General features: G+C 43.5%; 1 protein-coding gene across 1 annotated transcript in view; it reads left to right on the top strand.

Moving 5' to 3' along the window:
* The first annotated feature begins 2,369 nt into the window (after positions 1–2,369).
* LOC144596245 (thrombospondin-type laminin G domain and EAR repeat-containing protein-like) overlaps positions 2,370–23,788 on the top strand; it is a 45,277-nt gene continuing 23,858 nt past the window's right edge. Inside the window, exons 1-5 of the mRNA XM_078404456.1 lie at positions 2,370–2,451; positions 9,403–9,623; positions 12,459–12,697; positions 14,639–14,729; positions 16,757–16,913. Coding sequence (XP_078260582.1) covers positions 2,370–2,451; positions 9,403–9,623; positions 12,459–12,697; positions 14,639–14,729; positions 16,757–16,913 — 790 coding nt within the window. The remainder of the gene's footprint in view (positions 2,452–9,402; positions 9,624–12,458; positions 12,698–14,638; positions 14,730–16,756; positions 16,914–23,788) is intronic.

Below are 23,788 nucleotides of genomic sequence, written 5' to 3'. Positions count from 1 at the left end.
CACAGAGAGTGAAAATGGCTTTCAAGAATTTTAGCTGGGCAAAGTCGGCCAGGAAATGGCTGATGGGATTTAATTCATATAAAAGTGAGGTGCTGCATTTTGGGAAGTTGAACCAGGGCAGTGAATGGGAGTTCCTTGAAAGTGGCTTCACAAGTAGATAGGGTGGTGAAGAAAGCTTTGATATGTTGGTCTTCATCAGTCGGGAATGGCTGCCTCGCCAACAGTCTGTCTGTCCCTTTCTTCTTCGTTGTTTTTTTAGTATGTGTTAAATGTATGTTTTTAATGTTCTTTAGCTTGTTTTACGTGGGGGTGGGGGGTGGGGGAGAGGGTTGGGGGAAACTTTTTCTAATCTCTTACCTTGACAGAGATGCGATTTTTTCCTTATCGTATCTCCGTCCACACTCGACCCTAACATCGAGGAGTTGGTGGCCTTTGCTGGAAACCGACTTTGAGAGCTCCACCGCGGGAGCCTATGGGACTTTAACATTGCAGAGCCCCCGATCCCTTTGCCAGGGATCGACCTCTGAGTTCTACCGCGGGAGCCTGCGGACTTTAACATTGTGGAGCTTGCAGTTTCAGGTCAGAGACCGACTTCAGGAACTCCAAGCCGCAAGAGCTTCGACTGCCCCGACGCGGAATCTTCGACCGCCCCGACGCGGAATCTTCAACCGCCCCGACGCGGAATCTTCGACCACCCCGACGCGGAATCTTCGACCACCCCGACGCGGGAGCTTCGATCGCCCCGACGCGGGGGCTTCGACCACCGGCTGCGGGAGCTTTGATCACCCCGACAGATGGTTTGACTGCCCCGACTATGAGAAAAATGAGGGAAGATTAGACTTTATTGCCTTCCATCACAGTGAGGAATGTGGGGAATCTGCTGTGGTGAATGTTTATGTTAACTTTTATATAGTTGTGTGTCTTGTTGCTTTTTTTGTATGGCTGTATGGTAATTCGTATATCACTGTACCTTAATTGGTACATGTGACAGTAAAAGACCTTTGAAACCTTTGAAATATACTGTAGTTGAGATGTTATGTTACAGTTGTACAAGGCGTTGGTGGGGCCATATTTGGAATATTGTGTTCAGTTGTAGTCACCCTGCCATAGGAAAGATGCCATTAAGCTGGAAAAGATGCAGATTTAAGAGGGTGTTATCAGAATTGGGGGGCCTGAACAACAGGGAGAGATTGGACAGGGTAGGACTTTATTTCTTGGAGTGCAGAAGACTGAGGGGTGATTTTCCTGGGGTGTTCTAGATGGAAAAGAGAAGGTGAATTCACAGAGGATTTTAAAAAAATCAAGGTTAGGGAACCAAAAAGGGCTGAAAGGGCTAAACGCGAGCAAAATAGACTATCGTGGATGGAGCATGAACAAGTTGAGCCCAAGGTCCCGTTTCCGTGCTGCTTGACTCTCTCAGACTCTGACCACAGTGAATGAGTACATTCAACAATATGCCGAGTTTTATAAAGTAAAAAACTGTTCCACCGGCGGGTGGGTCCATAACCAGCATAACCATAATTCGTAGGAACAAGATGATTTTTTTTGTAATACAGCGATCAGTAGTGGAAGTGGAAATAATCGCTGTTGGTTAATGAGTGAGTCTCACTGCATAGCCCATTCTGCATTATTGCATTATCACATGCATTATTGGACTGCATTATCACATGCATTATTGGACTGCATTATCACATGCATTATTGGGCTGGCCAGCCCTTTCACCGGGAACTGGGTGAAGGGAAAGACGCGACGTTGTTTTGTTATTTAATCCTCTTGAGCTTTTCGCCGGTGTTACATTTTGAACCCAAGTGGCTCCTGGTGGCCCGTGGTGGGCACTGAGCGTGTAGATGCGGGGCAGGAGGAGTTTGTGAACACGGTGACACGGCGATTCCTCTGCCGCTCGGTGACTGGGCGCTGGCCACAGTCCAGAGGTGAAGCTCTCTTGCTCCGGGGGACCGCTCCCGCACAACGCCCCGGCAAAGAGCTGCTTCAGCCCGAGGATCATTGAACATCGCTGATGTCACTGCAGGAAGGACGGGGCGCCCCGCGTCTCACTCCGCCCGCCGGGACTCCCATCTGAAGGAGCAGCTGACAGCAGCCCAGCACAAGTCTCGCTCACTCTCCCGAGCCGAGCCGAGCCGAGCCGCGCCGCGCCGCGCCAGTCTCCAGGTGAAGCCCCCTCTCATCGCCCCTTCTCCCAGCCTGGGGACAGAGATGGTCGCTGGGTCAACCAGAGAGGCGTCCCCGGGCAGTGGGGATGTCCGAGCAGCCCTCGCCTGTGATGAAGGTGGCGAGGGGGTGCTGCCTGAACAGCCGAGTGCTGCCTGAATAGGAGGGCTCCTGTTTATGGATGTGACTGAGAGGTCCTGATGTCGACCTACCTGATGATCTGTGCGATCCTGCACTTGGGAGTGGGCGTCAGTCTGGCCGTTAGGCACGGACCGTGCACAGGTGAGCACCCAGGGCGAGGGGTGTGGACACGGGGGCACTGGCGGGTCAAGAGATCCTGTCTAGTGACAGGTGTGAACTGGTCAGCGCGGTGGGTGAGAATGTTGACCGCAATCAGCGAGAACTGGGCAGCGTGCAGTGAGAATAGACACAATGTGTAGGAAGGAAATGCAAATGCTGCTTTACACCGAAGATAAACAATGAGCACGGATCAGAAACGTCCTATTTTCGTCCTGCGATGCTGCCTTACTCAAGATAGCAGTCAGTATGTGCAGTCTCTTGTGTGGCCGTATGCAGTGAGGAGTGTGTCGAGTGATAATGAGGCGGTTGCTCGGGGTGGACTCACTTCCCCTTTGGTTTCCTGAGGTCTGACGAGGCAATGAAGAAGCCGCAGACTCTTCCACACACAGGCACACTGTCAGGTTATTTGTCAGGTGCTGCGCTCCTTCCCCGCTTGCTCAGGGCTTCTGGGTGCCCCCAATATCCCCGTCCCATCACAAATCCTCCCCTTTCACTTTGAAAGGTCTTAAGTAGGAGATTCAAGTAGCTCACCCTTGAATCATCTTCTGTGGGTAATCTCCAGTAACAGAGCTCAGAACGGAGCGTGAGTTTAAGAGGGTCTGGTTTCAGGCGTGTGAATGATGTGCCAGTCCTAACGTATCCAGCTAAATATCTGGGACCACGGTGCCAGGATTGCACGTCTGGGAGAAGATGCTGATGGTGGTATTCTTGTCCATTTCAGTGAAGGTGGAGGATCTTATGGACATAACTTTGGTGATTTTTTTTCCTAGTAGTTCGAGATGCCTGCGTCAGGTAGTCCAACTCTTAGAAGCATAATGGATAGCAGGGATAAATGGTACCCAGTAACATTAATGTACTAACTACAATATATGGTGTAACAGGCAGAATGAGTCTGTTAGGTGAGCATGTAACAACAAAACAACAACTGTGAGTATACAGTAGAGGCACAAGGAACTGCATATGCTGGAATCTTGAGCAAAACGTAAAGTGTTGGAGGAACTCAGTGAGTCAGGCAATATCTGTGGAGGGAATGGACAGCAGATGTGTTGGGGTCAGGACAGTATTCCATGTGACAGGTTAGAATGGGTCAATAGTATCGGGGCGAATGCAACAAAACACTGAGACAAGGCAAAAACACTGCATAGCATGTGAGAATGAGGAAATATTCCTGACAGTTGAGAATGAGGCAATAAAATGTTTACCAAATGGCCTTGGGATGAATTGTGCTGGAAGAGGTGGCAGTCTCTCTGCACTTGTTTGTACCAGGTCAGGGGATAGAGGCTTTACCACATCTGGCAGACTGGGGAAACCCCAGTTGTAGCTCTCGCAAAGTGCCAACTATCAGATTGGTAACACCTTTTAAACATCTCTGCCAAAATCAAATAAAAACTTTTTAAAATGGCAAGTAATTAAAACATTATTAGGTTTGATCAAATAAAATATAAAATTATCTCAAAATGACTTAATTTTACAATCTGTCAATTCTGTTTGGAAGTGAGGATCAAACAATTTACTGCATTGCAGGTGAGAATGAGACAGAGCAGAATGAATGCTGGTGAAAGCCAGACAATTTGATTGTGTGGCAGGTGAGAATGAAACAGTGAATAGTTCAGCAGGTAAGAGGAGCCAACACACAAAGTGTGTCCGTGAGGAGAAGAAAATAATACCGTGGTGTGAGAATGTGAATGACCAGTCTGTGAAAGGAGGGGATGAACGTTACACACTATGGCAGGTAAAAGGAAATAACATTTGTACAACAGATGAGAATATTACTGACCATACATAATGTAAGAGATGAGAATGAAAGAAATGCAGTGAACTGGGTGATAGCATAACAGTTACAGAAAGAATGAGTGACAAAGGAATTTATATAGTTATTCTCATATCTATGGCTCATTTTGAATATAATCAATTAAGTACTTTTGGAAATGTGATCTTTGTTGTGTCACTGACATAACATCAGGAGTAGAGCAGCCAGTTTATGCACAGTTAGTTCTCATAAACACCATTGTGACAATGAGCTAATAAACCATTCCCTTAATCCAAATCTTGTTGGCAGATTGTGCACCCCTGCTGTTCTTTGAAACTGTGCAATGAAACCTTTAAATTTACCCGAGAGAGCTGGTTTGAAGTTTCATCCAAAAAATGAAAGTCCTGAACCTGCTGGTAGGTTGCAGCTCGCCAATCAGTCAGTTTGTTCCACTGATGAACTATGCATGGGATCCCGCAGTGAAGCATGAACTGCCCTAGCTTTTCTACCAGGGAATCTGCTCCAGGATCCTGTCAGACTAAACTTGGAAAAGCATTCACATTCATTTTGATGCAGATTTTGCATGTGCCATAAAAATAAATAAATATATTTTATGAACTTGTGTGATTGCAGGAATGATTATACATTTTTAATAATGTTTTTTTTATTTTATGATTTCACTTTAAATTAATATAATTTAAAAGTGTTAATCACTTATTTCATTCTTCATCTGCTTTGGAACATTGGAAGTATTCAGAAATATTATAGGAAGTTAACGATTTCTACAGATGACAAAGCTGAGGGTCTGGCTTTGCCTTATAGTGAAGATCTTTCCAAGAGTTTCAAGGAATCTGAGTTCCCCCGGACTTGATTACATCATTCAATCTCCTGGGTCCTCACTGGGTTGAACATTCTGGGCAAGTTCAACCCAGCTTTCCAGTTCTAAGCAAGTAGATGTCAGGTAACTGGTGCCCACAGTGAGTACAGGTGGATAGAGAAGATACAACAACACAGTACGGGAACAGTCTTTTAGACAATAATGTCTGACCATGGTGGCAATTTAAACTGAACATCTCCCTGCATGTGGTCTATATCCCTCCATTCCCTGCCAGTTCATGTGTTTTTATAATGGGAGATAGGCACATTCAACAGAATTTTGTCAAAAAAGTAGCGCGTCAGATGAATTATGTAAACATACAATGTCACAAGTAACGAGGGACCATATATGTCGTGATGTGGTTATGAAATAATATTCAAGTGCCACAGATGAGGATGGGGCTACAACATTACTCTAGGTGGGAAATGAGACCATTCATTGTGTGCTTATAAGAAAGGGCAATATTTACTGCAATAGGTCAAAATGAGTCAACACATAGATTGACAGGGCAAGATAAGCAATATAAGGATGTTATTGGAAAATGTAAAAGTATGGGGAATGACGTATGAGAAGGAGGCAATAGGTGACAAAATATTTAAAAATGTCAAAATGACACGGTATAGAATGTGACCATAGAGCTAAAATACAGCGACAAAGAGCATGAAGGGCTAACGTAAAGGGCTTGACCCACTTAGGCGATTTTAAGGTGACTGCCGGCGACTAGGCTGTCGCCGACAGTTCGCCAGGGTGTCGCAGGCATGATCGTGAGGAGTCTTCAAAGAATCTTAGTGGATCTCGGCGTGTCGCTGAGAAATCAACCGGTATGAAATTTCTCGGTGACAGCTGGCTTGTCGCCAGGTATTGTTGCTTATTGCGGGCGCTGTTGCATGCTGTCCCCAGGTTTGCTAGTTTCTCTTAGATGCATTTAGAAACACATAACATTAAATTATGTAAAGTCATTTGAAGATACCATAAAATACTTGTGTTTAACCAATTTATTTACTGTCAGGACATTTGACAGGTAGATTGGAGGCGACAGTTTGACGGTCAGGTAAGCGTGGGAAGTTTTGCGATGTTTATGGCCATCAGCGATTACTTTTAAAGTAGGCTCCCAACCCAGATATGCAACCCAGAAACCAGGTATGCATCTCCCATACATTTTCAAAGAATGCCCACACTCCGCACAAAAATCAATTTAACCACTTTTAAAATTAAATTTCTTAATAATGCTATTAGTAAACTGGAAGTCAATCCAGTTTATGTCTTGTTACCATGAAGCTTAGTTTTCAAGTACCCAGGCAAGATGTTATATTTCAAAACTCTCAAGCAATTACCGACTTGTCACTCCAAAGACGTACAGGTATGTAGGTTAATTGGCTGGGTAAATGTAAAAATTGTCCCTAGTGGGTGTAGGATAGTGTTAATGTGCGGGGATCGCTGGGCGGCACAGACTTGGAGGGCCGAAAAGGCCTGTTTCCGGCTGTATATATATGATATGATATGATATGATTGTATCAAAAATTAGGACGCCGGAGAAGCATTGACAGCGTGGGAATTTTGCAATGTTTCCGAAGACGGTGTCATCTCGACCTGACTCGGCATTGTCGTGGTCATTGTCATCAGGTAAAATAAAATTTTGCCGATCTGCTATGACTTTGACAGTCGCCGGCAGTCGCCTAAAAAATCGCCTAAGTGGGACAGGCCCTTTAGATACTTGGGGAAAAAAACTTTTTGTTGTTAATTTTCTGGATGTGGACAGCATTTATTGTCCATCATGGTTGCCCTGGGGAAGGTGATGGTAGGCCACCATCTTGAACTGCTGCAATCCACCTGGAACATGTGGGATAAACCTTCTTGAACTCATCCTCACCAATCTACCTGTTACAGCTGACAATTTGATAGGCGTAATACCACAAAGTCCTTCAGGGATGAAATTCCATTTTCATGCTGAGCACATCCTCCAGAGACAATAAACTGCAGATGCCGAAATCTGGAGTGGAAAAGCTAATGCTGAGGAGCAGTGGGTCAGGCAGCATCTGTGGATGGAAATGGACAGATGATGTTTTGGGTCAGGACACTTCTTGTGATATCCTCCATCTTACTCAGTGGCCTTCATTCAGAACAGATCTTATTGCTTGAATCTTAGTTCACACAATCCATAATCTCACTGCCCTGCATTATCTCCACTCTTACCTACAACCCAGGAACTCCTGAGGAATCTAGCAGAATATGGAGATGAAGCTGGTGAGGCCAAATTACAGTTGCTAAACAGTGGAAACAAAGAGAAACTTATGCAATCTCACAACTAATCTCACAGGAAAGCTCCAAAAGATCAATCACGCTGTCCTGCGCGACAACGGGCATTTAAACAACCAACAGATGAGGATGACTCCATTGATATTACCACTTCCCCAATGTCTGAAGAAGGGTCTTAACCCAAAACGTCACCCATTCCCTCTGTCCTAGATGCTGCCTGACCTGCTGAGTTACTCCAGCATTTTGTGATACCTTCGATTTGTACCAGCATCTGCAGTTATTTTCCTACACAACTCCTCAATGTTGGTAAGTTCAGCATATATGCAAAAGGAAAGGATGACACATTCATGACCATCCTTTAGCTAGAAATGCTGGATGGATAACTGTTATAAGCTTTCTCCTGAGGTCACCATCAACAGATCCTGATTTCACCCAATTTGACGCATTCCATATGATTTGATGCACTGGATGTACCACTGGGCTTGTCAACCTTGCAATAACTCAGGATTTGATCTCCAGAGATATCTACCCCTCTATCCATCTTGTTCCAGCCCAGCTGCAAAACTGCCATCTCCTCAACAGAGTCAAATGATTTAAATTAATCTTAATATCAATTTAAATTAAGAGAAGGGTTCCCTTGTTCAAATACATTGATAATCTGCAACATATGGGAATGCGGTTGCAGTGTGGTGATGATATCTCAGCCACATTATCTATACACTCTTACCTGTTGGCTTACAGCTCATATATCTGGAGCACTGCACAGACCCCAGATGAAAGTAGAGTTGAAGGAAGTCATCCGACTGGAACAGGCCAGGCTCTGAAAGCATTTTGAAAAAGAAGAATTTTTAAATCAGGGCATTGATCAACCTGAATCCTATGAATCCAAGCTAAATAGTAATTTGAATGGTAATTGGTGTGAGCCAGGCACAAGTAATGTTTACAGAGGGATCTGCCAGAGGACAGATAAAGTTGCATCCTATAGGACCCTAAAGGTTGCCACAATCAGGCTTAACCTGAGGCCGTGGCCAAAGTGTGTTCGTGTTCGATCCTGATTAATTCAGAACACAGTCCCAAACACATGAAGTCCTGTAACATCTTTGTCACCATTTTTTTTACTCTATGTACATGTACAAGTTCAATCAAAATGACAATAGTTCTAAAATGATAAGCCTACTGTAGATGGTGTGAAGCTGCTGCTGAAAACAGCTACTATATCACCAAGAAATTGGAGAATGGCACGAACAATGCCTCCTTTCCATAGGTGAGACCAAGTGTAGACTACACGATCATTTTTCTGAATACTTGTTCCCTGTCCACCAAGGCCTGCTTGGATCTTGGATGCTAACCATTTAGTTCCTCTTCCCATTCCCATACCAACCCCATTGCCTGAATGAGGCCACACGCAAACTGGTTCGATCTGCCCCCTAGAACTGAGATGAGGAAAACATTTTCAGTCAGAGAGTTGTGAATCTGTGGAATTCTCTGCCTCAGAAGGCAGTGGAGGCCAATTCTCTGAATGCATTCAAGAGAGAGCTAGATAGAGCTCTTAAGGATAGCGGAGTCAGGTGGTATGGGGAGAAGGCAGGAACGGGGTACTGATTGAGAATGATCAGCTATGATCACATTGAATGGTGGTGCTGGCTCAAAGGGCCGAATGGCCTCCTCCTGCACCTATTGTCTATTGTCTATTGTGTGGAGTTTGCATTTTGGCCCAATAACTGCACGGGTTTCCTCTCGGTCAGTGGATTTCTTCCCATGTCCCATGGACATGTGGGTTGGTTGATTAATTGCCCCTCATAAATTCCTCCTAGTATACATGTGAGTGATAGAATCTGGAGTGTGTTGTTAGGAATATGAGGAGAATAAAAATTGGGACTAGACAAGGGTTTCTGTAAATGATGCCCAATGGTTGGTAAGGATTTGGTGGACCAAAGAGCCTGTTTCTGTGCTGTATAACACTGACAATGATTCCAACACTGCAATAAATTACAGTCCCTGTATTGAGGTCCTCTAATTTCTATCATTAATATTGATCACTCTTTTTTAGATTTACAACCACTGGATCTCCTATCAGAAATTGCTGACGCCCCTCGAATGGAGATATATGGAGTCAGGATGGTCCAGGAACAAGGAGTCCGTGGGCTGCGATTCAATAAGGATATGAAGGCAGTCAGCTTCTCCGCCTCTCTCATCTTCAAGGTCTGCCATTACTTCCCAGCTGAATTCTCCATTGTCCTCACCTTGAAAGTGAACAGCTTGAGATTAAAGGTACTTCCAAAACTGAACACAACCAATGGGAGATTAACAAACTACTTGTCAGAGTACACTTACTAACTACTTAGTTATTGTCAAAAGAACTGACGTTGAACATTGAGGACTGACTCAGTAATGAAAATTTGACAGGTGTGCTTAGATGCAACATGGCTGTGATCAGCAGATGGTTGCGAAGATTGTGGGTTCAAGTCCCATTCCAGGGTCAAACAAAGTCCTGTGCTGTTGAGGGTCTTGCCTTAGGATTGAGATATTGTCCCTCTCAGACAAAAGATTCAATGGCACTATTTGAAGAAGGGCAAAGATGGTTCTTTCTGATCTCCTAGCCAATGGCTAATATCACAATAGACAGATCATCTAGTCATTTACGCATTGCTGTTTGTGGTACTTTGGTAAGTTGCAGACAGTGCAGATGGGTGCACAATGCAAACATAGGTAGGAAGGTCATTTGTGCAAAGAACATAAAAGGTTATATAGATAGGTCAAGAAAATGGGCAAAGATCTAACAAATGGAATATAATGTAGGAAAATGCGAAAAGTAACAAAGAAGCATATTATCTAACTTTGAGAGATTGTAGAGCTCTGAGATGCCAGCGGAGGAGGTCGGGGGAAGAACTGTGGAGGCCTTCATCGACTTTAGTATGTTGTCACTGCATCCCTGCCATGTGATCTTGTGATAGTGAGCCGGTTCTTTGGTGGCTCAGTGGACCTGAGTTGGACGACATCAGAGAAAGCGATCAGAACAATTCCAAGTTCCAGTCCATCTTTTACCATTATCCACTCCTGTTATGGAGAAGGGTCTCAACCCGAAACGTCACCCATTCCTTCTCTCCTGAGATGCTGCCTGACCTGCTGAGTTACTCCAGCATTTTGTGAATAAATACCTTCGATTTGTACCAGCATCTGCAGTTCTTTTCTTACACTATTCTTCCACTCCTGATATTGTGCGATATTCAAACTGGAAGGAAAATGTACTTGACTGGAGTGAAAGGAGGTTGTGAGGTACTTTTTAATTCAAACATGGCAGAGGCAGTGGCAGTGGCACAGCTAGTAGAGCCACTAACTTCCAGTGCCAGAGACCCAGGATTGATCCTGACCTCAGGCATAGTCTGTGTGAGTTAGCACCCAGTGATATTTTAGGTATCCTTCGGTTTACACTCACATCCTGAAGACATGTAAGTTGGTGGGTTAATTTGTCACAGTAAATTATCTCATGTGAATGGTAGAATCTGGGGGGTTAATAGGAGTGTGGGGAAAATAAAATGAGATCAATATAGGATTAGTGTGGATGGTTGACGGTGTGGACTCAATTCGCCAAATTACATATTTTCCAGTTGTATCTCGCTAGGAGGATATGATTCCAAAATCAGTTGTTACAGAAACCATCGGAATTTTCACCATGAACGAGGTCTCTTTGACAAAAGCTGTACTTTTTATGAGAATGAAGCTTGTAGGAGAAAGTGGCAACACAAGTTTCATGGATTGGTAAAGGGCGAGGTATGGTATGGTATGGTATGGTATGGTATGGTATGGTATGGTATGGTATGCTATGCTTGCCTTCATCAGTCAGGGCATTGAGAATAAGAGTCAGAAAGTCATGTTGCAGCTTTCTAAATCATTGGTTATTCCACATTTGGAGCATTCTATGCAGTTCTGGTTGCCCCATTTCAGAAAGGATGTGGAGGCTTTGGAGAAGGTTTAGGTTTACCAGGATGCTGCCCAGATTAAAGGGTATTAGCTATCAGGAGAGATTGGACAACTTGGATTGTTTTCTCTGAAGTGTCAGATATTGATTGAAGTATATAAAATCATATATATATAATTATGTGTTGCATGGAAGGGGAGACATTCAGAACTATTTTTCCCAGGGTGGAAATGGCAAAGACCAGAGGGCAGAGTTTTAAGGTTCGAGGGGGAAAGTTTAAAAGAGATGTGTGGGGTAAGTTTTTTATGCAGAGAGTAAAGAGTGTCTGGAACAGTTGCTGGGGGTGGTGGTAGAAGCAGATATAATAGTGACCGTTTAAGAGACTTTTAGACATGTGCTTGATTATGCAGAGAATGGAGGGATATGGATCACATGCAGGCATTGGGGGTTAGTTTAGCTTGACATCAAGTTTGACACAGATATTACGGGTTGAAAGGTCTGTTCCTGTGCTGTGTGTCCTTTGTTGTAGGAGATATAAATAAAGACACATTTATAGATCCCTTCATGTGAAAACAAAATGTTGACAAATCACAAATGACACACAGTGAAGTCTTGCAAGTGCAATGAGCAATCATGTTGGTTGAAGGGCAAGTATTGCCTCTGCTTTTCATCAGATATTCCTGGGAGATTTTTTGCATTAATTTGAGTGGGCAGCCAACATTGCACCTGAAAGGACTGAATCTGCATCAATGCACGTCTCAGACTAGTGCTGGAATGAACACAATCAGATGCTGAGTTGCTGCCTCACACAACCAGAGACATGGATTTGATCCTGATCTCGGGTGCTGTTTGCATGGAGTTTGCATGTTCTCCCTGTGACCATATACGTTTTCTCTCTAGATGCTCTGGTTTCATCCCACATCCCAAAGACATGTGAGTTTGTAGGTTAATTGGCCTCTGTAAATTGCCCGAGTGTGTAGGAAGTGGATAAGTAAGTGGGATGACTTAGAACTACTGTGAATGGGTGATGGACTTGGTGGGTCAAAGGGCCTGTTTCCATGCTGTATCTCTAAACTAAACTGAACTAAAGATCAGTGGGTTGCTGTTGTTGATCTATCAAAGAAAGTGGCCTTGTAGACACGTTGGAAATCTTGCTGGTAATTGTGTAAATTTCATTTGCATTCTAGACAAATGAATATATCTTCACGTTGCTTCAGGAGAACTTAAACCACATGCTGCTGGGGCTGAGGATCGCTCCTGACAAGCTCCACCTAGAGTTCGCCCACAGCGACCTGCCCAACAGCAGCAAGAAGCGGGTAACTTTCCAAGATGTCTACCTGGCTGACCGCCAGTGGCACACCTTGGTGCTGGCTGTGTCGGCCAACTTTGCGTCTCTCACCGTGGACTGCTGCCCTCCCATTGACATGTGAGTACGTCTCAATGCTCTCTGACCAAGGTTGCAACTGGCTATTCAGCTGGCTCTCTCCAGTTTGCATCTCTTGCACAACCTAACTCCAACCATCTTGCCTAACTCCAACCATCTACTTCCCCACCCAACCCTTGAGTACCAACCACCTCCAACTTAGCAGCTGATCCTTGTCTCGATCCTTCCACAAACTATTCTCCCCAAACCCAACTGCCAGCCTTCCAGGCTTTGGTCCTCATTCCTCACTACCCCTGTCCCAAGAATATACTTACAGTGATTCATTTTCAGGTTTAATCCAGTTGTGCTCAGCAGGCGGGCATTTCTGGAAATGGCAGCATTTATTGTTCATCCTCACTTGCCACTGAACTGAGGAGGCAGTTAGGTCAACTATGTTGATGAGTCTGGACTCACATTTGATAAGGATAGCAGATTTCCTTCAGTGAGCTCCAGTCGGTTTATCGTTTCTAGGACTGAGACCAGATTTAATTGCATCCAATTAATTATTTAAATTTCCTTGCTTGCTGCGGTGGGATTTGAACTCTTGTCTACGTGGTCTTGGCTGCTGGTCCAGTGACTTAACCATAATGCTACTGACACAGTTTCACGGTAAAATGATTTACCTCATTCCTTTCATGAGCTCCAGCAGTGCAGAGGATGTGAAGGAAAGGACTTATGTGTGTAAACTCTGTTATTAACAAACAAGACTTAGACCTCCTGTGCGAATTAATGTTTCTGCACTCATGCCCTGGGATAAAACATTTACTGGCACACTCTTTATCAATTGTTTAATATATTTAAACCAACAACATTCTGTTCTTAGGTAGTAGGGTTTTACTAATATATAAGGCGGTAAAGTCAATAAACAGACTAGGCAAGTGGTTAACAAAACAAAATGAGAGATGAAAAGATTTGTTTTAATCAGAGTTTTTGTAGTCTGGAATATATTGTCTGAAAAATTGAATTTCATAATAACTTAGAAAAGAAAATTAGTTATTACTTTGGGAAAAATACTTCAAGACCTTGAAGGTAGCTTCGTTAAAAAAAACTAGGCATGATTACCTCCATGTGAACAGGTGAACAGCAAGGTTCTTTAAGGATATATTGTACAGAACAGACTAATTATTTTAGTTTACATTATTAGTTTATTGCCATGTGTACCGAGGTACAGTGACAAGCTTTTGTTGTTGCTAACCAGTCAGCGGAAAGACAATACATGATTACAATCGAGCCATCCACAGTGTACAGATACATGTTAAAGGGAATAACTTGAATGTCCCTTATAGTCCCGTAAGTGTGGAGCAATATGATGTGATCTAATTGAGATAATCCTCTGAACTGTGATTAGTTTTTTGTCGGGATAACATTACATTTGATTGTTTTTCTCTCTCTTCCCCTCTCCCCCGCCCATTCTCTCTCACCTCTTTTCTTCTCTTGATCCCTGTCTCAGTAACCCACTCACATACAAGCTCCCACTCACCCCCTCTCTCCCTCGATCACTCTCTCAACACACACACACATTCTTGCTCACTCTCTCTGCCTCTTTCTCTACATCTATCACTCACTTTCACACACAAATACACACTCTTACTCTCTCCTGCTCTCACACGTATTTTCATTCTCCTTTGTCTCTCTCACACATACTCTCGCTCACTTTCTTTGTCGCTCTCTGTCTCTCTCTCACACACTCTTTCACATACACAAATATACTCTCACTCACTCTCACACTCCCCTCTCTCTCTCACACATTGTCTTTCCCACACACAGATACACCCTCTCTTTCTCTGACTCTATCTCTCTATTACTCTTATTGACTCACTTTTTTGGGGAGCTTGCTACAATTCACACATTTGTCCCCAATGATGTGCCTGGATTTCACCTATTTGTTCCTCTGAAAACCTTGCTATGCTGCTCCTGTGTAAATAGGAACTGTACTTTCCGCAGGTATATGGACGTTCCCTTTCCAGAATATTTAGGCACGGCAAGATCTCGATTTTACATTGGGAACCGGAGGAGACGGAAGGCACGGTTTACCGTAAGTGAACGTGGGGAGGATAGAGATCAGGGTTAGTGTATGAGATTTATGACTGTGAAATATATAAAACATATGAAATTCTGATAATCTGCGATCGAACCATTTGGAAATCCTGATAGTCCAGCATCTATTGACTCATCATGTTGAATATGTCGAGGGAACCACAATGGTCTTGAATGGTCCATATGATCATTGCATGCCATTTGCATCACTTTAGTCTGGTTCAATAACTTGCCTTAACTCTCCACTCCAGAACCAAGGACACTCGAGCCTTGAGTTGCAGCATGTTGACAACGCTTCCATTCACGCACGCTCAGTGACCACGCTCCTATATATCACCGACTCTTTCACCAAAGCTTTGGAAGGGTGGGCCTAACACTCAACATCAGCTAAACCGAGACCCTGACCAACCTTTTTTCTGCACCAACTGCTCTCGGAAGACAAAGGTTCAAAATAAGACTCTGGACAAAGTGGGAACTCAGGAGCTACCACCTGACAAAGGCAGACATCAGCGATCAGATTCACACCAAGCCTCCCAGCACAGCCTTTAATCTATTGAGGAAAAGTTTATTCAAAGTTCAAGGCACAAAACTCACGGTCTGTCAGACAGCAGGAATCCCTGCTCTCCTATATGCTCTTGAGATTTGTACTATCTACAGTAGGGACCTCAAGGCACTGGAAGATACCGCCAATGCTGTATCCACAACATTTTCCAAATTCTGGGGTAGGATATGCAAACCTATGTCGCCCAACATTCCTGATGTTGAGACCCTAGTGATTGACCTCATTGGGGAGGTCACGCCACTCACATGCCTGACACCAGACTTTCAAAACAGACCCTCTACTCCAAGTTCTGTCAAGAAGCAGCTTCCCAGATAGACAGAGAAAAAGAATCAAGGCTGTGCTCAAAGATTCCTTAAGAAATCCAACCTCCTTACGACTGCAGGGAATCTCTGGTTCATATCAACTCAGTGGAGAAGGAGCATTTGGGATGGCATCAAGAGCCTTGAACCCTTGCTCCAGCCCTGGGTGAAGTTTGGAAGGATCACAGCACCTCACAAACTACTATCCATTTCCCTGCCCACACTTGTAGTTTCCACATTCAACTCATTGGACACTTTGGAACCCACAGAACCAGAGAGGAAGCAACTTATCCTTGTTCTTGAGGGACTGCATAAGAAAAATAATATATAGTGAACACTGTTGCCTCTGATGGTTGAGGATGATTAAGCTCCCAATTATGTTGAATTCCATGCCAAATGCTGATTCATCAACTGACTGCACAACATTAACAATGCTATTATCTAGAAGAAGAGATTATATTAATGGGTGACCTGCTTTTCAAAATCAGCACACATATGATCAAGGTGAAAATGACACTGATTTTACAGCCCAGAAACTGCCCTCTGCTAATGTGCCTGATCCACACCAGCCTCTTCCCATCTCACTACTCGTCCTATCACAGACCCATCTATCCGTATCACCCACTTACACGTCATCAATTTCCTTTTCAACGATTTTCTCAACCAGTCCACGCACTGGTTGGTTCCACATTCCAACCATTCTCATGGGCAAGGTGGTGTTCCTGAATTACTGGTTGGATTTATTGCTGACAATCTATGGGTCTTAATTTTGAGTGCCCATGCATGCATTCTCTGTGCCTCCTTTGTCAAATCCCCTTCATAATTTTAAAGGTACCACTGCCTCCAAGTTTTCTACAACAGCTGTAACTTGAAAAGGTACTGATGAATAAAGTCCTCACAGCATACTTCCCTCCCAGTTAATATTGAAGAGGCATGAACGCTAGACGGCAAGACACCAAACCAGATGAGATTTCCTGGTGATCCGCTCAGTTAAAGGCTTAAGTTAGAGGAAAGGAACGGTGAAGATAGGATAGACAAATCCGGGCTAGACTGACATATTTCTGGAACAATAGGGAAGGCAGGAGGGTAATAACAGTGATCAAGGGATGGTGGTGAAATGGGAAGAGGAAGTATTCTAAAAGTGCTTCATGTATTGTGCTGCAGGGGTTACTGAGGCAGCTGGTGCTGTTACCGGGATCTGATGCCACCCCAAGGATCTGTCCAAGTCACACTCCCAGATTAGCAGCGATCTCCATCCCGAAGGTACTCACGGAGCTCCCGCTGAGGCCCTCGGACAACGACATTTTGAAATACCCTTATGGTAAGGAGGAGTTCCCTCATGTACGTGGAATGCGTTTGTTCTGACTGGGGATTGGGCGTCTATGGACACGGAAGACCTTACAGATTGCAACCGAGAGGACAGGTGCACACACCAGCAAGGGTTGGAGGATGTTGCAGGTCACAGCTTATTGGGTCCATGGACTCACTCTCTCGCAACAAAGACAACAATAGTTCTTGACATCCTGCCTTAGATCATTGAAAATTAATTATTTCCCAGCGAGAAATGTGATTTGGACCATTTTCAGGTTATTTTGCATCCCTCTGGAAATTTGACTGTCTGTGAGTGGATCTTACATCCCAAGCACAATTTCTACTTCAGGTTGAAGGGATAATGCCATTCCCCAATGCATTATTCCCGTCCAATGCTCCTTATGTAGCACTCCAGGTCATTTTGGACCATTTCAGTTTCAGTTTAGTTTATCATCACATGTACCGAGGAACAGTGAAAAGCTTTTGTTGCATGCTAACCAGTCAGCAGAAAGATGATACATGATTACAATCGATCCATTTACAGTGTATAGATACATAAGAGAATAATGGTTAGTGCAAGGTAAAGCCAGCAAAGTCTGATCAAGGACAGTCCGAGGGCCATCAAAGATGTAGATAGTAGTTCAGCACTGCTCTCTGGTTGTGGTAGGATGGTTCAGTTGCCTGATAAGGCTGGGAAGAAACTGTCCCTGAATCTGTACGTTTTCACACTTCTATACCTTTTGCCTGATGGGAGAGGGGAGAAGAGGAGTGGCCATGGTGCGACTCCTCCTTGATTGTGCTGCTGGTCTTGCCGAGGCAGCATGACATATAAATGAAGTCAATAGAAGGAAGGTTGGTTTGTGTGATGGTCTGGGCTGCATCCACAATTTGCTGCAATTTCTTGCAGTCTTGGATGGAGCTGTTCCCAAACCAAGCTGTGATGCATCCTGATAAAATGCTTTCTATGGTGCATCTGTAGAAGTTGAAGAGAGTTGTAGGGGACATGCCAAACTTCCTAAGCCTTCTAAGGAACTTGAGGCATCGGTGTGCTAACCTACAGTTGAACTACAGTTACAATTACAGTTGAATTAGGGAGCACAGGGACAATGCGGCCTTCATATTACAACACACTGGTGCCAGGGAGGTAAGTCAATTACTTATCTTCATCATTTGGATTAGTTCTATTGACATTCCCCAACCTTCAACATTCCCATCCCAAATTACTGAAGGATTTAACTATGTAAATAGTAGATGCATTGGTTATTATTTTCCAGAACTGAGTGAGCTCCCATAGATTTGAAGATGGCACATATCATCCCACTGTTTAAATACAAAGGGAGAGGGAAGGCAGCAAAATACAGATCATTTAGCTGGAAAAGTGCTGGAGGTTATTCGAGGATGAGATAACAACATTTAGAAAATATCAATGGGAATTAGCAAAGTCAACATGGAAATCATGTGTGACAAACCTAATGGATTTTTTAAAACAAATGTAACACAGAATAGATAAGGGAAATTCAGCAGATGTGGTTGAGTTGGATTCTCTGAAAACAAAATGATAGTGTGTGAAGTTAAACCACAGGCAATTAGGGTTAATGTACTGGCATGGATTAAATATTGTCTGACAGGCAAGAATCGAAGACTAGGGTTAAATGTGTCTTTTTTGGATGGAATATGATAACTAGTGGGGTATCACGAGATCAGTGGTTGCGTCTCTGCTATTATTCCTTTAGGTAAGTGATTATAGGAAAGTATTATTTCTCAGCCCGTTGACGACTCTAAACTGAGTAGGATTGTGACCAAGAGGTTTCAAAGCATCTTAGAAAATTGATGTGGTCTAAAACATGGCAGATACAGTATAAGGTGGATAAACATGAGGGGAAAAAAAGAAGATTACATATTATTTAAACAATGGTAGATTTGGAAGTATTGATGTACAAAGAAACTTGGACATGTTTGTAGATCAGACACTGAAAGCAAACATGCAAATGAAGCAAACAGTTAAGTCAAGTCAAGTCAAGTCAATTTTATTTGTATAGCACATTTAAAAACAACCCACGTTGACCAAAATGCTGCACATCTCTATCAAAACACAAAGTGCTGGAGTAACTTAGCAGGTCAGGCAGCATTTATGAAGAGAATGGATAGGCTATCCATGTGCAATGAAGGATCTACTTGCCATAGAAAGAGTTCAACACAGGTTCACCAGAAGGACTTTTGTGATGGCAGAACTGCTATATGATTTGAGTTTGGGTCGGCTAGGTTTGTATCCACTAGAGCTTAGAAGAATATGAGGGGATTTCATTGAAACTTTCATAGTTCTGAAAAGGCTCAATAGACTGGTTGCAGAAAGGATGCTTCCCTGAGATTATGGCATACAGATCAATGGATCACCATTTTTGGTTCCAGGGCTAGAAACTTGGGACTGAGATGAGAAATGACTCCACTAAGATATTGGTGAACCACTGGAACTCACTACCACAGATGGCTAGAGAGGCCATGACACTGGGTATATTTTTTCTAGATGCATAAGGAATCAAAACAAATGGGAAGTGGAGCAAGGATATGGCCTCAGGATAGTGGAAACAGTCCATGTGATTTGTACCTCCCCAAGCATTAATTTCCTTCACCACTGGCAAACTGTGTACCACCTACAAAATGCATTGCATTTACTTGCCCAGACTGCTCGTTACCCCCGAGATGAGAAAAGGGGCAGATCTATCACTCCTGGTTCACTTTAACGCGCACCCCATCTTGACATGGAAATATATCATCTATACATCATTGTCACTGGTCTAATTCCGTGAACTGTCTCCCTAATATAATTTTGGGAATGCCTTCTCTAATGCATTTTTGATCCCCCCATCAAGTAGAAAATACACTCAACCATTTAAGTTGTGCCAATGGAGGTGACAACACATCTCCCCACATCTGCCACAGTTCTTCCCATCTATTCATTCTTCATTTGTGCTTCAGGCAGAAACTATAACTTATATTCAAAGTGCCTCTTCTGACCATATTGGATGGACCTGCTAGAACTGGTTAAGCAAGCAAATGTTTGCTTATGATTGAGATCTTAATTCTGATTAATTCCTTTTCTCAGACTTTGCTGCTCATATTTCCTATGGTAAACAGAATATTAAGGGTTTCTCCGGGTCATTATCGCTGCCAATAAAGCTCAGGAAGTGTGTGGGTCTGAGTCATGAAGCTGTTTTCCACCCAGAGACCAATGAGTGCCTGTTTAGTGCTTTTATTGTTGGACTGTGGGTGATCATTGTTGGACTGTGGGTGATTGAATTAACATTTTGTTCAAGATGGCCGCGCCGTTGTGTTTGGCTGCCTGCCACTGTATGTTTCTTTTTTTTTTCCTAGTCAGATGTGCAGCACTTTGGTCAACGTGGGTTGTTTTTAAATGTGCTATACAAATAAATTGACTTGACTTGACTTGACCATGAGGCACTCCCTCACTGTAGGGTATTATGAAGACCAAATGCTCAGAAATATCTGTGGCTATGCCCCTCCCTATCTGTGTCATCTTCAGGCCTGTGTTGCTTGGAGCTCTCTACATTCCTCAACTCTGGTCAATTGATCGTCAGTAATTTTATTTGCCTCCCGTTTGCAATGTGCCTTCAGCTGCTAAAACCCTAGGCTCTGGGATAACCAGCATTTCTCCTCCTAAAATAACCCTAAAAACTGTAATTTCTGCACCATTTCCTCAAGCGGCTGGCTAATAACATTTCCAGGAATTATCTTAGGTTATTTTACTATGCTGAACGTAATAAATAGATATATCTTTTGCCTGACACAATAGCGTTTCTTTATAGCATTAGGGTTTTCATGTAAATTTGATACCAATGCAGATTCAGATTGGATTGTTCTGGTTTTGGAAAGCCATGGGGCTGGTTTTGGCCCCATAATGGTATTTGAAGTATGGACACGTTCACTGGGTAAAATGCAGCAGGTGAGAAAGCAGAGATTGCCCAGTGGACGTGTGTTGGGTGGGAGGATCATGACGCCAGTCAGCATGCAGTGCCACCGCTGTCATTTCAAAGGGCAGCATCCCAACAGGCATTTATTCACAAAATGCTGGAGTAACTCAGCAGGTCAGGCAGCTTCTTCAGACTGAAGAAGGGTCTCGACCCGAAACGTCACCCATTCCTTCTCTCCTGAGATGCTGCCTGACCTGCTGAGTTACTTCAACATTTTGTGAATAAATGCCTTCGATTTGTACCAGCATCTGCAGTTGTTTTCTTACACCCCAACAGGCATGCTCTCTCAGCTTTTTGTCTGAACATTAACCAAGTTACAAGAAGAACATAGTGTTCAGTGAGTGATTTTCCCCATCTGAATCCCAACAAGAAACAATGACAATGACACCCATGTTTCAGGAGTTTAGTTTATTGAGTTTAGTGAATTGTCACGTGTGTGAAAGCTTTGTTGCGTGCTAACCAGTCAGTGGAAAGACAATACATGATTACAATCGAGCCACCCACAGTGTACATAAAGGGACTAATGTGAATAACGTTTAGTGCAAGATAAACCCAATAAAGTCTGATCAATGACAGTCCGAGGGACTTCATTAAGGTAGATGGTAGTTCAGGACTGCTCTCTAGTTGTTGGTAGGACAGGGCATTTTTTTAATTCTGTCACTGTTCCAGTCGCAAATGCAACCTTAGAGCAGAGCAAAGTGCGCTCGGCGACCCACACACCTTGGTGAAGTGCACACACTGGGAAAGCAGTGCTGCTGCGTGAAATATGTCTCTTTGGGAGTTCACTGCCTGAATGCATTGCATAAGCCAAGAGTCACACAGGGCGTGAAATTAGAGAGATGGAGTTGAACGCCAAGGTGAGTCACTTCCCTCAGGATAGCCGAGCGTAATATTACAGGAACAGTCATTCAGGATTACAAACTAATCACATGGAGTTGGGAGTTCAGATCCCACAACAAATCATTTGGATTCTATTCATTAAATGAATCTAAAATTAATAAGATAGTGACATTAATAGTGACAGGTTGATGTAAGAAAGAAAGGTTCACTATTTTTCTTCGGCACAGAGATCCAACGGCTTGCCCCATCCCAACCTACATAACCCAAAGCATGTAAATCATTTGTACTTTAGGAACCAAATTTGAATGTCATTCACTTTTTGTTACACATGGACACAGGCCGTTTTGTAATTTGAGAGTCTATGAAAGAACTGATTATGGAAAGAATAGCAACAGAAGATAGTCGGGTCCAGGATATTCCCTAGAGACACTCTTGTAGCAATGGCCAATGGTTGCCATGAAACCTTACTCCAGCACTTTGCATTCTACAAGTACTCCAGCACTTTGTTTTTGATGCAAATCCCCATGAGTCTGAAGAAGGGTCCCAACCTAAAATGTCGCCCATCCATGTTCTCCAGAGATGGTGTCTGATTTACTGACTTCCAGCACTTTGTGTTCTACACAAGATTCCGGCATCTGTAGTTCCTTGTGTCTCTAACCCACAGCAATGTAGTTGACTTGTCGATGGCCATCCATTTGGCTGTAACAGACGACTATGAAAAGCCATGGTAGCTAGATGAACTGTTAAAGGTTGGTCTTAGACAGGGCAAACACACAACCAACCAGCTGATCATGCCAACTCCTCCTGCATAGGAGCTGTGCCAATATTAGGAGTGCTGTCCTACAGACTAGCCAAGCAACAGTAGCTCAGTATCACACCCATCCCAGATCCCTCCATCGCCATTCATGGCTTGTTCCCCGTTTTGTAGGATAGATACAGAAGAGAAATTGGCACCATGCCTTGGCATGGACTATGGACTTCGTGATAACTCATTACATAATCTAAGATGGAAAGTGTACAGAGAAGATTTACAAAGATGTTGCCAGGACTAGAGGGTATGAGCTATAGAGAAAGGTTGAGTAGGCTGGGACTCTATTCCTTAGAGTGCAGGAGAATGAGGGGTGATCTTATAGTGTAAAAAAATAATGAGTGGAATAGATCAAATAGATGCACAGTCTCTTGCCCAGAATAGGTGAATCAAGGACCAGAGGACACAGGTTTACGGTGAAGGGGAAAAGATTTAAAAGGAATCTGAGGGGTAACTTTTTTACATAAAGGGTGGTGGGTGTATGAAACAAGCTGCCAGAGGCAGTAGTTGAGGCAGGGGCAATCCCAACATTTAAGAAACAGTTAGACAGGCACATGGATAAAATAGGTTTGGAGGGATATGGACCAAATGAGGGCAGGTGGGACTAGTGTAGCTGGAACATATTGCCAGTGGACAAGTTGGGCCAAAGAGCGTGTTTCCACACTGTATCACTATGATGTTATGATTCTAAGATATAGGCAATGGTGATCTGCCTGTGAATGACTCTCTTTGAGTCAATGTGGAAGAAACACAGATTATGTTGGGCAGAGGGGAGATTTCATGTGCTCAACAACACCAGCACTGTCCAAGTTTCTCTAGTTGTAAAGGTCAAAGCAGATTGGGCTGAGATGGGTGATGAGAGATCAAACTTAGTCCTACTTATGGCAGTTTAACACAAGACATCCACCCTCGTTTCATGCGGAATACTAGTTTAGATTCAGTTGAAGGGCCAGAGCAGTTCAATTCAATTTGGTTATAACCTGTAACTCTGTGGGCTGCCATTCCTCTCATTCAACATCAATATGGGGCTACCAGGAACTAAACCATGTAAGCAGACCACAACAGATGCAACTAAAACTCTCCCTTCTGATGCGGGATGAAGAGATCTGATGATCGGGTCTCAACATCTTAATTGCGGAGTTCACCCAAGTGATTCATTCACTTTATGTGTAATCTCTGAGCACTCGGAGACATCAAGGAGTTCTGATTACAGTGCTCAAACCTGTTTTACCTAGAATAACTGATAAT

This window comes from Rhinoraja longicauda, chromosome 8 (genome assembly GCF_053455715.1).
Source record: "Rhinoraja longicauda isolate Sanriku21f chromosome 8, sRhiLon1.1, whole genome shotgun sequence".
Taxonomy (NCBI): domain Eukaryota; kingdom Metazoa; phylum Chordata; class Chondrichthyes; order Rajiformes; family Arhynchobatidae; genus Rhinoraja; species Rhinoraja longicauda.
The sequence above is the reverse complement of the archived record's forward strand: the minus strand, read 5'-3'. Positions and strand labels throughout refer to the sequence as shown.